Source organism: Echeneis naucrates, chromosome 21, assembly GCF_900963305.1.
Source record: "Echeneis naucrates chromosome 21, fEcheNa1.1, whole genome shotgun sequence".
Lineage (NCBI taxonomy): Eukaryota > Metazoa > Chordata > Actinopteri > Carangiformes > Echeneidae > Echeneis > Echeneis naucrates.
In genome coordinates this window covers 19,929,250-19,944,260 of record NC_042531.1, presented here as the reverse complement: position 1 = coordinate 19,944,260, position 15,011 = coordinate 19,929,250, and the positions used below count along the sequence as shown (strand labels likewise).

At 40.2% G+C, this 15,011-nt stretch overlaps 1 protein-coding gene across 1 annotated transcript; it reads right to left on the bottom strand.

The window, feature by feature from the left end:
- Nucleotides 1-694: 694 nt before the first annotated feature.
- Nucleotides 695-14,753, bottom strand: LOC115062237 (collagen alpha-3(VI) chain-like). Its single transcript, XM_029530866.1, has 7 exons — nucleotides 14,488-14,753; nucleotides 8,501-8,609; nucleotides 5,309-5,905; nucleotides 3,085-3,678; nucleotides 2,162-2,794; nucleotides 1,459-2,049; nucleotides 695-1,338 (listed from the first exon to the last, which is right to left on the bottom strand). The coding sequence occupies exons 2-7, from the start codon at nucleotides 8,583-8,585 to the stop codon at nucleotides 695-697; spliced, it is 3,144 nt and encodes a 1,047-aa protein (XP_029386726.1). The 5' UTR covers nucleotides 8,586-8,609; nucleotides 14,488-14,753.
- Nucleotides 14,754-15,011: the final 258 nt, after the last annotated feature.

Here is a 15,011-nt window from a genome sequence, read left to right as displayed (position 1 = left end):
AGACCCTGTTTTCCGATCTCTTCCTCCTTTGTGACGAAGACTTCTTACAGCGTAAATGATAGCCTTCTTGGATTGGTGAGTTTTTAGGTTGAAGTAAACTTGGGTGTCATCACTATACAGCACAACAGCTACTTGAACCTTATCCTCCCCAATGTCTAGCTCCTCTGCCATTCTTCTGATGAACTCTCGAATAGCAGGAAGTCCATTTCTGGAGTCATCCGACGCATCAAGGAGAAACACTATGTCCCTCTTATTGCTCTCTGTATTAACAAGGTGATACATGTATAAACAAAAAAGAGAAGTCATCGGCGAAAATTCATGGATGCACAGTGAAGACTTTTCTACACATGGACATTTCATCATGAGGAAAAAAGCTCAAGGAAAAAAACTGCAGAAGAAAACAGTTCCCTGCAGTTTATTTCAAGTAAAACTGCTGAAGAACCATCTTTTTCCAAAAAGATGTATGACTCTTGAAGTTAACTTCAAAGTAACATTGAAATGAACAAATGTAAAGCTGCATAGAGAGTAATGTCCAGAGAGCCTTAGAAATATAAAACAGTTTTTCAGAACAGATTTCAACAGTTTTGATAAATATCATGCAGGAGAAATGTGTCATTCATTATTAGAAATTTATTTGGATCAGAGAGAGCTAGGGAGACATGAGGTTATTTGTAAGAAAGGTCCTACTCAGCAATCAAGTCTCAGGCATATATTCAAATGTGGATTTCTTACCTACTAAATCAGAGGTTCCAGTCCTGGTTTCCTCAGTGTCTTTGTGTATGCTCAGTGTGGCAACAACTTGTGACAGGACTGAGGGCAACTTGGAGAAATCATTGACCTTGTATGTGAAATCAGGTTTGAAGGCAATTCTTTCCAACTCTGAAAGATTAGCATCTGCCAGCCCAACTGCCACTGATATAATTCCATGCTCTTTAAGAGCAAAAGATGGGCTTCTTACATTGTCATCAGATGGTTTACTACTCAGAAGAATTAAGATCTGGGGCACTTCTTCTAGTCTTCTACTGCCCATGGATGAAGTGAAGACATTGTGCCTTACAAACTGGAGCGCCTGGCCAATATTAAGTTGCCTCCCACCTTCGTGCCTTAAATTCTCTATGGCATTTCTAATGTCATTCTTTGTCTTGTGTGAATTTAGGTAAAAGCTGACCTCAGGGGTATCAGCAAACTGAACCACAGACACTCTGTCTTGGCCCTCATTGCCAGAGAGGCTCTCCACTACACTCTTAACAAAGAGTTTTATCTCTGGGAATCCATCTCTTGTGTTATCAGAGCCATCCAGTAGGAACACAATATCTCTCTTTACAGCATTGCTTTGTTCTAAGACATAGCAGATAAGACAAAGTTATTCTGATTATGCACCCAACAAAACGGGGGGGTGGGTTTGTGTTGCTTTCACAATGCCAAAAACACACTAATCAGAATCAAAATGTTCCTTACCTTGTTGTAGAGTGACAACTAGCTGTTCAGTTGGAAGGGTCAGATAGTTATTGATCCTTGATGGTATGTTGCTAAGTTCACTGAATTCCCTCACGTTGAAGGCAAAAGACGGGTTGTGAGAAATGGCTTCAATCTGCTTTGGGTCTGCGTTCTTGACACCAACACCAAATGGAATGACTCCGCCCGTCTTCAATGCACCAGCTGGCTCCTTCACATTATCCCTGGACCTGCCTCCAGTCAAGATTATATTAAACTGAGGGACCATTTGTGCAGCCCGACCACCATTTCTATCAGAAAAAATGGTGTCCTTCATGAATCTTATGGCAGATCCAGTGTTTAGACTACGTCCTCCAACAGGGGTGAGTTGATTGACAGCTCTCAACACCTCATCTTTGGTTTGATAAGTGTTAAGGTAGAAATTTGGAGTTGGCCTTTCGCTGTGTTGAACCACTGAAACCCGAACCTTGTCAATCCCAATGTCAAGTGGTTCAATTACTCTGATAATGAAATCTTTGATGGCAGCAAAATCTGCCCGAACATTGTCTGAGCCGTCAATGAGGATAGCAACATCTCTTTCACCTCCATTGACACCTTAGGGGGAAAAGGAAAATCAACTGTTAATTGCCTTTTCACAAAAGTTTGACATTCTGATATCAAGTTTATTTTATTATAAATTTTATGGATCTTGTGAACAAAAACTCACCGGTTTCGACAGTTTCATCAGGCAATGATGTCACATCTGTATCACCGACCACTGTTATCAACTTTGGCATGATTACTTCAGCCAAAGCTGGTACGTTGGAGAAACTTATCTCATGATAACCCAAATCTGGAACAAAGGCGACTGTTTTCAGGAGTCTGCCATCTGCTTGCCCAGAACTGACTGTGAAGGTCAAAACGCCACCCAAAGCCAAGCTGTCTGCTACGCTTCGAACTTCATCGTTGGATGGACCACCTGTGATCAGAACCAACACCTGCTGAATCCCCTGCCTCCTGCGTGACCCAGATGATGACCGGAACATTGTGTTGAGGGCGTTTTTCATGGCTGCTCCTGTATTCAAAACTGAGCCTCCCATCAGCCTGAGTTGAGCAATTCTGTTCACAACATCTTGTCTGTTGTTGTAGGAGTTCAAATAAAACTCAACCTTTGTGTTTTCAGCATACTGCATGAGAGCAATCTGGACTCTGTCAGGGCGTACATCTAGCTGGTTGATGACATTGATCATGAAGTCTCTTACAAAGGGCAGGTTGGTGTTGCCAATGTAGTTCGAGCCATCCACTAAGAAGACAATGTCTCTGAGAACTTTTTGAGTCTGCACTGTGGTTATCTCCACCACTAAAAGAGAGCACAAGAGACAAAAAATTACTTGTGTGTAAACTCATGCATATTTTCAGTTTTTACATATTAAAAGATCAATTGATCTCCATTGAAACTTTCATTTTTCAATTCCTAGTCCTTATTATGGACTCAGGTGGTGAATATAACACACAGATCTCTGCATTTGTGTATCTATTGACTGAAGGTATTCTTTGATCTGTCTTCTAGCTCTAATTTACTTTCTGGTTTTAGTAAGCAAATTCTCAGGTTCAACATATTATTTTTTTGTGTTACTTTTAAAACATTACCTGGCTCAGTTGGTACTTCAGTCACCAACACCCCAGCTAGAGTGGAGAGCGCAGTAACAATTGGCTTTGGATTGCGAATCATTACACGAAGGTCCCTCAGCATGAACACAACGCTGTCGGCAAAGGCAATCTGTTTCAGCTGCTCCTCGTTTGCAGCCTTAGAGCCAGCTGCCAGAGTCAAGACGCCCATACGGTGCAAGGCAGCAGCAGGAGCTTCCACATCATCATTGGACGTTTTGCTGGTGATCAACAGTAAAAGCTGGGGTACACCCTGTTGAATACGGCTGCCCTTGTCAGGTCGTAGCATGTTCAACCTCACAAAATCCAAGGCTGCTCCAATATTAACAAGCTGTCCAGGTTTTGGTTTGATAGCAGGCAAAGCACCAACTATAGCTTCCTGGGATCCGTAGGAGTTGAGATCCATCTCAGATCGAGGGACATTGGTGAATTGGGCCACACCCACTTGAACATCATCTGGACCAATTGGCATGGTTTCGACAAACCGCTTGATGAATTCGCGCACAGAGTTGATCATTGTTCCACCCATTGTACTGTCGATAAGGAAGATGATGTCTCGTTTTCCAACTGCCAATACTGAAAAGAACATCGACGTGAGAATAGAAATATATTTTATTAAATGTTCTCAATAATAAACCTGCAAATGCAAAATTCTAACAGGGATCATTATGGATATTCTGAAATTAAATTGATACTTTCTTAATTTAGTATTGGATTACTTGGGATATATATGTGCTTAAACTCGCCCATACTAAAAGAGAGAATGCTATCTAAATAGTTTAAGGTAAGCTAAACTACTGTCTGCATATCAGTTGGGAAAGAAGACAGACAGTATCAATATTGTGTAGAAAAAGAACACAAATGCTCAGCACTGATCATGCAATTGTGGATTCAAAAATAAATTGCACATTGGAGTTGAATACTATTAAGCTCTAACAAGGAATATTTTGGACACATATGATATATGGTTGCCACATTTAGTTCATGGACTGTCATTCATAGACCATGTCATTACTGTGGATATGCAGTTTAATAAACAGAATGGCAAATCTCATGTAGGGGAGACTGGGATGGTTACGACAAGTCTTTTTCCTCAAATTAGAAACATGCTAGAATGACAAGGCTCATACTGCACATGCTCAAATGGACTCTGCCTACAAGAGTTTGCTGCTGCATTTATTGAGGAAAAAAATTGAAGGGGATCAAGCAAGTCTTTTTATTTCTAACCAGAATTTTTGTCATACTTTCTGACTTTTGTATGAATTAATCAAAGGGGTGAGGACAGTTGCAACAAGTTACAACAACTGTATTTTGTTTAGTGTATGTTTAGTCCAGAATAGGCAGTAAATGTGTCATTAATTATAATATAATATTATCCATATGGGGAATTTATTTTCATTTGTTAGTATGTTTTTGCCCCACAATAAGAAGGTTGTGGGTTCGGTTCCCGGCCTGGGGCCTTTCTGAGTGGAGTTTGTATGTTCTCCGCATGCCTACGTGGTTTTCCTCCCATTGTCCAAAGACATGGATGTTTTTTTTTTTTTTTTTTTTTTTTTTTTGAGTGTGAGTAGTGTTGGTCTCTGTCTGTGTCTGTGTGTTGGCCCTGTGATGGACTGGTGACCTGTCCAGGGTGTACCCCGCCCTCACTGGAATTGACTCCAGCACCCCCTGTGACCCGGAGACGGAAAAGCGGTAGAAGTTGGATGGATGGATGTTTCTGCCTGTTCTTTTTTTTTTTTTTTGTTCATCATGAACAAAAAAAAAAAAAAAAAAAAAGACATTTTGTCTATTTCAACTCAAGATAGGTCATGTTCTAATTACAACAAAATCCAATAACTGTTGTATGAAAGATATTATAAATAAATAAGAATTGAATGATATTGAAAAGCAGTGCATCATTTATGATTACTATGCCTGTTGAGAAAAAGGCAGTTTGTTTGGTCCAGAGAAATGCAAGAAATGTTGTGACCATCTCCAGTCTCCCATACTTCCCAAATTTCATCTAAATAGCTTTAAACCCTAACAAGAGTTAATAAGTTAATGTTTATGTTATCAATTCTGTTGATATCCGTTATTTCAATTGAGAATATACCAATTTGATTTTCAGCACAAACATATCTTACCTTACATTCTATAATATATTCAATAAAAGCTTTTAATTCCCATTCCACAACGCCCCGCCCACATGTACAGAGAAGTTACATACCTTCTGTGAACTCATTCTGAACTAAAAAGGTGCGCTGGGCCACCCCGTTAATGTATGCAAACAGCTGGTCACGCATGTTTGCCGCTGATCTGAAATCAGGGGCTGACATGACAAAGCTTTTGTCTGTAGCAATCGCTTCCAGATCTGCAGTGGCAGTGTTCCCAATCACCACGCTGAATGTGATAACACCCGCCCTCTTAAGGGCCCGGTCGCCAGCACCAGTATCATCAGTGGATGGCCCAGCACTGATAACCACCAACATCTGGGGCACACCCTCCTCTGCCCTGCCACCAGCTGTTTGGCTCAACAGGCTCTCGGCCACTTCCTCCAAGGCAGCCCCCAGGTTAGATTCGTCGCCCCCTGGGTAGGCAAGGCCCTTCACAGCTTCCAGGACTGATGATTTGCTGTCATAGCTATTTAGATAGAACTTAATGTCTGGGTCGCTGTTGTACAGGGCCAAGGCCACCCGAACGGTGTCCCTGCCCAGATCAAGGCCCTCAATGACTCTCAAAACCAAATCACGCACATAGGGGAAGTTTGCTGGTCCAACGTTCTGTGATCCATCAATTAAGAGTACTAGGTCAGCTGAATCTTGCTCTTTAAGGAGAGAGAGAGAAAACAAAACAAAATGGAACTTGTGAAAGCGTTAACATAGTGAGACAGAGACAAAGACCTTGATCAAAGGACTCGTGCTGACATGTCATTGCATGTGTAACATTCAGAGTGAACAAATCAATAACAACATTGAAAAACACATCATACTGCATGTAGGCTGAATCAGGGAGATTTTCAAACACAATGTACTTTGTGACTTTGTCGTCACTCCTGAATGTCGCTCTTTCTCCAAATTACTGTAAAATACAATGCAACATTTTCCTAATCACAGAATGGGAATTTTAGATTATCTATACATTATACTAAAGGGAATTCCAACCACTAAAGAAAAAATTTCCACATTTTCTGAATTTCACATATAAGAAACAGATTAGTGCTCGGACTCAGTGTAAAGCAAACAGAATTTCCTATGATTGTTGAAATTATGTATATACAGTTACAATTGAAATATTACATTATATGATATTACAACATCATTTGAGTTCAGGAAGTACAATCGAGTTTGATTTCCCCCTGTATGAGCTCCACTGAGTTCAGCCATCCCATGCAGACTCTTGTTATGGACCTCAGATAATGTGACCAGTCATGACTCTGTGGCTCATTCTTGGTGCTTACAGGTTTACAGTACTTGAGAATGTATGGCATGTGATCCAAAATGAGTAAAGTATATATATTATGCTTTCCAATTCCAAATATGGCAGTGTTGTCCTCAAAAGATTTGTATCTAAAATACCTTTCACCCTACCCTCCTAAGTATGTTATTGTAATTTGTATCTTATTATTCCAGGACATCTACATATAAACACATTCTCAAAGTACTCTTCCTGTAGGTCAAAGATGATTCCAAGCAGATTCATCACTGTTTCAATAAAAACACAATATTACACATATTTCATACAGATGGACATTGTGACTGACAAACAATACATATGCAAGACACATAAGCGGTGGTGCATTGTTAGCTATTGTTAAAAGCTCATTTCAATGTTTAAGGACATCTCTGAGGCTAAGCTCTTTTCTGCAGGTATTCTGAATGGTTTGGGGGGGGGGGGGTTATCATCTTAGTCTGTTACTCTCTGTAACAGATATCATTTAAATATCTTAAATTATGATATTTAAAATAACCTGAGATAGAACCAACATTGGCTGTGGCTTTGCACAACCATATATCTGTGTTATCACAGACTGAACATCTTTATCTAAGATGTAGTAGGGATGTAAATCACATGCAGATCATATCGTGATTTTTAAAGCATTAGGGACAAATTACTTGGTAAGACATAACAAGTGATGTTAATTTTGCAGGTGAACAGTGAAAGGTTATTGTGGTTAAAAAAATATATATATATATATTTGATTGTGTTAATAATCAAATCCAGTCACATATGCAGCAGATTCTTCCTGCACATGTAGACAAATTAGTATAGTAGTGACACTGGTCCCATTTCATTACCTGTCCCTTCTCCAGCCACAGGGGCCTCATTTGCCACAGAAGTGCCCCCTGACCAAGTCAATGTGCCGCAAATCCCCATTACTAAATCTTGAATAATATCCCGCAAGGACAGGAAAGAGTCTACACTGAACACATGAGTGTCATGGGGCTGGCTAGCCATCTCCCTGAGCTCCGACTCCACTGCATCCTGAACTCCGACTGCAAACAACTCCACGCCCGCCAGATGCAGCACCTGAGCTGGCTCGACCACGTCATCCTGGGAGCGGCCATCTGTTAGCACCACCACCACCTGGGCGACCCCTTGAACAGCACGGCTGCCGGACGCAGTGGTCAAATGTGTACGTATGAGGAAGTCCAGGCCGAGGCCAGTGCGGGTGCCCCCACCATGATAAGGCATAGCCTTGATGTGTGCCAGGACTCCCTGTGTTGTTGGGTAGCTGTTGAGCTGGAACTCATTTTGAGGCCTGCTATTGTACTGCACAAGGGCAAATTTAAACCTGTCCCCTCCAAGCTGGTGCAGCGATTGTACCAAGCTGTACACAAATTGTCTGACATGCTCAAAGTTCTCCTGTCCAATACTCCAGGATGAATCCACTAGAAAGTATATATCCGCAGCCAACCCTTGTCCACAATCTTCAGCGGAGAGTGTTTGGAGGACAAAAGTGAAAACCAGTGAAAAACAATGCTTGGTTTTTGATACCAAACTGTTTTGGGTTTTTCTGTTTCTTGTTTTGTTTTTTTTTTTCTTGTAAATGGTTGATTACATGCAAAATGTTGATTAGTTTAAATAAATTTGATAGATTCTCACTGGCAGTTTTTGAGGTTACCATTCCAATTTTTTGTCCCTATTGAGTTACTGTTTAAATTTTGATTTGGCAATAATTAGAATAATGGGAACACAGCTAACTTGAGTGGGAAAATATTTTATCTTGTATTCATGTTTTTGTTTTGTCCATATAGCACAAGAAAAACACATTAATACCAGATTTCTTTAGAAATATTTGAATAATTCAAAATTAAAATTTATAATGGGGCAGCAAAAACATAAAAAGAAAAGAAAAAAACATTTATGAAAACTTGAAAATGAATAGATGATTTGCAAACTGACTGCTAATTCAACTTACCTTCCTGAGCATCAAGTTTTGGGAGGAGTCCTACAAATAGGACACCCAGAAGGGCACACAGCGGCAACAGCCGATGCCTCCTCATCTTCAAAAGAAACTGAGGGGACACCTGTAGAAATAGGAACCAAAAGAAATGTGAATGTGAACCAAAAACCTGACAGATCTTCTATTATAATGCAGCAATGCCAAAATAAAAAAAGAAATAAGCAGTTGTTAAAAGGGATAAAATATTAATAGGAGAAAATTACACGAACATGCTTTCATACAAATTGGGTCTGTTTAAGCTTTTTAACATGTGATTTTCAGAATTTCAATTGCTGAAACATTGAAATTTAAAGGGACAACACTGTCTCTTGAGGCAAAGGTGTAACATTTATTTTTTGATGAACAATACAAGTGCTTGACATTGTAACAAATATTATTTAAGACATCACAGTGCAGTTACATTAAGTCATGTACCTGCTGTCTAAATAGTCCCCTCTGGCTGGTGACTATTGTTTGTGCACTCTGCGTGACTACCCCCACAGTGTAAGTAAAGGAGCTACAGGTCTGTGTTGGTGCAGCACAGAGTGGTGATGATTAAAACCATATGTTAAAACTACCATCCAATGTGCATTAGTAATTAACTCTACTTGGCAAGAGCTCAATTTTCCAACTCATAAAATAATATGTTTAATCATAAATGTTGGAGTGCGGGACTGAAAAGCTTACTTTTGCAGCAGGGGTGTGTGTTTTCTATTTATTTCCCACTTTCTTTTATTGTGATGTCAAGCCACAAGAAATGAAAGAAATGCCAAATGTGGCCATCAGAGAAAGTATGCACACATGTACAAAATGTGTGTAGTTTGTGGTGTGTAGTTATTGAGCATATTAAAAAGGAAGTCTTCTGAAAATTAACATTACAGTAAACTATAATTAACATCGGAACAATTGTCATCAATATTTCTGCTCAAGAATCACACATACACTGACACACACAGATGATTGTTTCTTTCTCCATAAAATGCATTACTTGTCATAAAATGTTCTCATTATATAGTATATATCTCACAAAGAACAGTTGAACAAGTACACACACACACACACACAATGATTTGTGGTTTCATTCTCCTAAATTGACCCCAGCCTTTTGTCCTGTCGATGCTCCTCAAAGAGACACAAGTCCAAGCACACTCATGTATACACATTCAACCTCTTGAATTTGAGACCACCCAAAGGTGTGGGTGCAGAAATGTGCCAGAGCAGCTATAATAAGGGTGCAAGAGCAATGAACACACACTGAAGCCAAGACTTCAAACTGTAAAACTCTGAAAGCATGTCAAACGACACCCAAATTAGCCAAAGCTTCCAACTGTGACCTGGCACATTCACCATTCTGCAATTAGAAGCACATTTCATAAGAATAGATGAACACAAACACAGCAAACAGTTATCCTGAAAAACTAAACTGCCAAAGAAGGCCCACGTCCACGCCCAGGAGTCAACCTTGAGTCCCAATATTGTCAACACACCATAAAACCTCAGCTATAGCTGTGGTGAGAAAAAGGGATGTTTGGATCATAATTCCCCTCTAAGTATACTCACTTCATTTGCACTAACAGTTTGCACTTCCCAGAAATGGCACTGAGTTGTACTTGAGACAGTGTCCTCTAGTGGAGAATGATTATATAACACTGTTGAGCATGTCTCTGCTTCATCGGTCTTATTTCATGGAAATTCACATGAAACCTGAGAGGTTATCTTCATCTCTCTGTATGAGGGAGATATTCAAAATATTGAAATGTGTTTTCCAATTCCTCCCTCCTCAATTGTCTAAGATTTTTAAGTTTAAGGTTTGTTTGTTTTTTTTTGTTTTGTTTTAGGGGTTTTTAAGCTCATCATTGCAGCCATTACACATTTTCTTCACAGGCCAATTTATAAGAGGATTTGAGCTGCACAGGTCTAAAACTGGAAAAAAAAACTAATTAGAAAGAGGTGTTTCCTTTTCAGCGTTTCATTCTAAATCCACAGAAAAGAAAAATGTCACTGTCTGCAGTAGATACTGCACCACATTCCTATCTAAACTACAAACTGCATTTTGGAGATGAGAATGAATCTCTTTAAGTCTAAACTTGGGGGGATTAAAAAAAAAAGTATTTGTAGTTTTACATCGATGCATAACTTGATATTGGAAATCCAGTTAAAGCCTGGGGAAAATGACTGAGGTGAAAATATTAGCAGCAGCTGCATGGCTGTGACAGTTATCCTCCAACAAACACATTTACCCACTGGCAACACCAACTGGGTGGGGTCATTCTACTGCCCATAAAGATCTTGACGATTACACGCTTGCATTTTCTATGACTATCTTTTATGTATCAAAACAAACAATATAAAATGCCTGGCGAAAATATGTGAACAAAGTATCGGAGAAATATGTGTCCTGGCAGTACCCCAATGCTGTCACTATCCCAATATGGGCCACAAAGACTTTATTTCAAGGAAGTCTGAGTTATCTTGGACTGTGTGAGAGATGTTTGTGTTCTCTCATGGTCATGTGATTTCAGGTCACTCAGAAGCCACTTCTCCGTAGAGTTTGCCAGTTCTGGCCAGTGCGTCAACATTATGGCTTCCCCTTGCTGCCGCAGAGGAAAACATAGTAGAGTGCTGACTTCTTTAATTCAAACATCAAAAACAGCAGCAGGAAGGATGAATTCAGAAAAAAAGCGGAGTTTTGATCTAGAGTAAAGTCAATTTCCATTGACATTTATCTTCTAGTATGTCTTCACCTAAGGCAGCTATTCATGTATGCCGTCATAGGAGCATGTAATACATATATCATTTAAAAAAGGTTTTTCTGTTGCCATGTTTGTGTTTCTATAACTGGATTCATCACTTTAACTATTGATGTAATTCAATCACCACAGTGAAGTGTTCAGTTTATGTTATCCTCTGAGCAGAACATGCAGCTCTATACACTGTGTACAGCATGAGCATCTTGCTCAATGAGATGATTTACTGTTAACAGCATCGGTTTGCATTTACAGAACAAGGCAGACACTGCTGGTGCCCGTGAGTACAACCCAAGCACATTCTGCAGCTGGACCTCACACACTCATTTACTGCAAAGGCCACACACAAACACATATGCATGTAAACGCACGTAAAAGCTACCAGTGCATCCCAGCACATGGCTCCATCAGCTCCAGTGACATGCAGCATGTTCACCCTCTGCACCAATGAACCTTCTCGGACTGGATGGACTGACAGGGTGCAGTCACATCCCAGAGACAAAAAGGTCCTTATTGCTCCTCAGAGTGAATTTGTGCACTAGTCTAAGAGCACAAAACACTTCACAGTCAAATTTTATATGATTTTATAGTGGTTGGTGTAAAATAATTAGCCAGCTACTACAATCTCAGTCAGTAACATTAACATTTTTATTTAAACAATAGATTGCAGGACTACTGTACTTTTTTCCTATAATGAAAAACCCAGAGAAGAATCATCGAACTCTCTCTCTCTCTCTGAGTCTGTCAACTCATTATTTTCTTGTCTATCATGAAAAGGCATTGTACAAGATTATGCTAATTTTTTTCTACATTTGTCTTAATTATGTCATTAATTATAATCTAACACTATCACATTCTATACTATACAGGATATTACTTAGTTTGCACAAAGGAGCAGGAAACCTAAAAATCATATGTATATAATCAAAAAGCCTTAATTTGCAAACCACATTTCACGCCACCGGGCTTGTATCACTCTTTCAGAGTGACAGCTTCAGTGGCTCCCTAAACACTGTATTACAGACTGAAAATTCAGCACATAAGAATTATACTGTCAACGGCAATTATTGGCAGCTTCATGCATAAATCACTTCCAAAGATTAGTTTTTGTATTTGCAAAGAGACCTCACTAAAAACAAATATGATTCATAGTCAAACGGTCCAAAGGCGATGGGGCTCATCTCTACACACTGAGTGTAAAACAGCTTTGCAGTGCCACTGTCTGGCTTCATGGAAGGAAAGTTCACAATTTGTGTGACTGACAGCACACACCTGAGTGCACTAGTAATCAATCCCATAGCTATATGGACCTGAACCCTCCACCCCATTGGCCCCCCTCAGCTGAGAGGAATTGATGTGCCACATGTAGCACAGATGAGAGGAAAATTGATGATACAGTTAAAAGAGGGAGGATGAGACAGGGTGGGCAGGCAGTTCCACACAGCTGATGTGGATTAGTCTGTCTGACACCCAGCAGATGTGTGTTCCAGCTCTGTGGTCAATGTAAGCCGGCAGGCTGGTTTGGTTAAAAAATTAAACTTGACGCACAACCAGTATTGGTTATAATGGGTGAGAAGAAAGACATCATTAAATGGCTCGTAGCAAGAAAGACAATGTTCTTTGGTAACCACAGAGTGCGATCATTTCATTTGTCTCTCTATAGTGGCTGTACTGTTCAATGTTCTCAAAAAATGACATCAGAAAGTGCCTTTTCAAACTAGACAGTGCATGGCAGACATATCCACTCTTTGTATCTGTGACAATTATGAATTCCTTTAAAAGAGAACATTGGAGCAGTGATTTCAAGAAATGCTCCAAACATCTGTGCCACATCATGGGGGGAAAAAAACGAAGAAAAAAAAAAGAAATCTGGAGCGAGCAGAACCACTATAAAACATTCTAAGGCTGATTTATACTATATTCTAAAAGGCCTTTGTTAAGAGTCCTCCTGATGCAGTCCTGCCAATGATAAGTCAGATGTTCATTTCCAAGGGGAGCTGCTGTTCTGTCATAATAGTGCTAGTAAATTATGCGAAAGTGCTTCAAACAAATAAAACCAAATCTGGAGTGCAGGCCAACTTTCCTCTTGCTGTTGAACAGTGACCAAGTTCTGTCTTGCTGTATCCTAGAAACGGGTTACATGCAAACATGAGACTACGTGGAAGCTATAGCTCATGAAAGTTAAAGTTATTTATGACAAATTTCCAAGGTTATGTCATAATTTGTTACTCATAAGAATAAAATATTAATAAGTCTCTGGAGCTTCTGCTAAAATAATAGTTCATTTGACAAACAATTCACACACACACACACAGAAGTCACAGCTGAATTCTCCTATGTCAATGTGGGACACTCTTGCAGAGGTGGAAGATTAATGATGTCCACCTGGTCCACTGAACCGCCCACTCTCTCCACCACTCCCACCACCCCACGCACCCCAACTCCCACCAGCCCATCCACCACCGACACCACCTCCCACTTCATCCATTTTGTCCACTAGCCCAAAACGCCTTCTGGTTCTCCTGGTACATCTGGCCAGTGGTGTGGAAAACACTTAACTTCTTTACACTTTTCCATTCCTGCATAGACTACAGCGGGTGTGGCTTTGCAGCTTCTGCTGCAGTGGAAACATCTATCCATCCAATTATTTCTGAGGCACTCTCATTTGGGAGTGTGAAGATTTAGAAGTACAACACTGATTTGAGACTTCGGATTCATTTTCTAGCGATTTTTTTTTTTTTTCTTTACCATTTTTTGACATTGAACTTTACATGAACCAAGGATGTCAAACTGAAAAAACAACAAATGAAAAATGATTGATAAGAAAAGGAGAGCGCACACACCCCTTTCACTCCACTCACATGCATCATACATAACATTGCTGAGGTTTCCTCCTTCAACCTCACAGCAGATCACCTCTTGCCCTTGCAGCACTCTCACTAAGTATAGGCTTCAGTCAAGCTGCTAAATGCATGCTCTCTGATATTTGTGAGCTATAAGCCAAAGACATTATTCAACCCTGTGATTATAGCACCCATCATAAGCTCACATTATGGTTTGACTCTATGTGCTGGTCAAGGCAATATTCAAAATCTGCAAACAGCACAATCAAGATTTAAAAGCTCTAAGAAAGTGAGTGAAAGTTAAGAAACAAAGCAAGTGTGCAAGAAGCATGTGAGCTTATCTCCTTATCCAATATGTAAAGTTTAAACTTACCCTGAGCTGAAGTAGGTGTACTCCACTGTATTTGTTTTTGAAGAAAAAAATAATATCAGTTATGTAAAGTTATTGCAAGTTGGGCTAATGGTCATTATCCTCCTGGTAAATTCCCCTTGCTGGCTTTTACAGCACCTCCCGGAGGAAGGTGGCTGATGAAAGCGGCGATAGGAGATGTGCAGAGAAAGGCTTCCTGAGTGAACAGGGGAAATGGTTGAGACAAAAAGAGACAGACTCTCTCCCAGTCTCAAACCAGAGGAGCTGTGGTGCTGTGTTCAAGGATGGGATGGGACAAACTTCCAAACTCCTGGAGTTCTGCCACCTCTCTCTCCCTCCTCCCACTTTCTCTAGTGGAGGAGAAAAAAAAAGGCGGGGGCGGGAGAGGGTGAGCGGGGAGCGAGGGGGAGGCCAAAAAAAAGTAAATGAAAACCAGACACATAGCCCTGTTTGGTCTGGATGTGAGCAGTGGGGAGGATGATGTCACAAATCTGGAGCGATTTTCCCCCCTACCTTTTTCCTTTAAT

What these genes read in the sequence shown, in the direction of transcription:
- LOC115062237 (XM_029530866.1), bottom strand. Translation starts at nt 8,585, where the DNA reads ATGAGGAGGCATCGGCTGTTGCCGCTGTGTGCCCTTCTGGGTGTCCTA. An exon ending in TGAAGTACCAACTGAGCCAG is followed by an intron (nt 2,795 to 3,084) that starts GTAATGTTTTAA and finishes GCTCTCTTTTAG; the next exon opens with TGGTGGAGATAACCACAGTG. An exon ending in AGTTGTCACTCTACAACAAG is followed by an intron (nt 1,339 to 1,458) that starts GTAAGGAACATT and finishes GCTATGTCTTAG; the next exon opens with AACAAAGCAATGCTGTAAAG.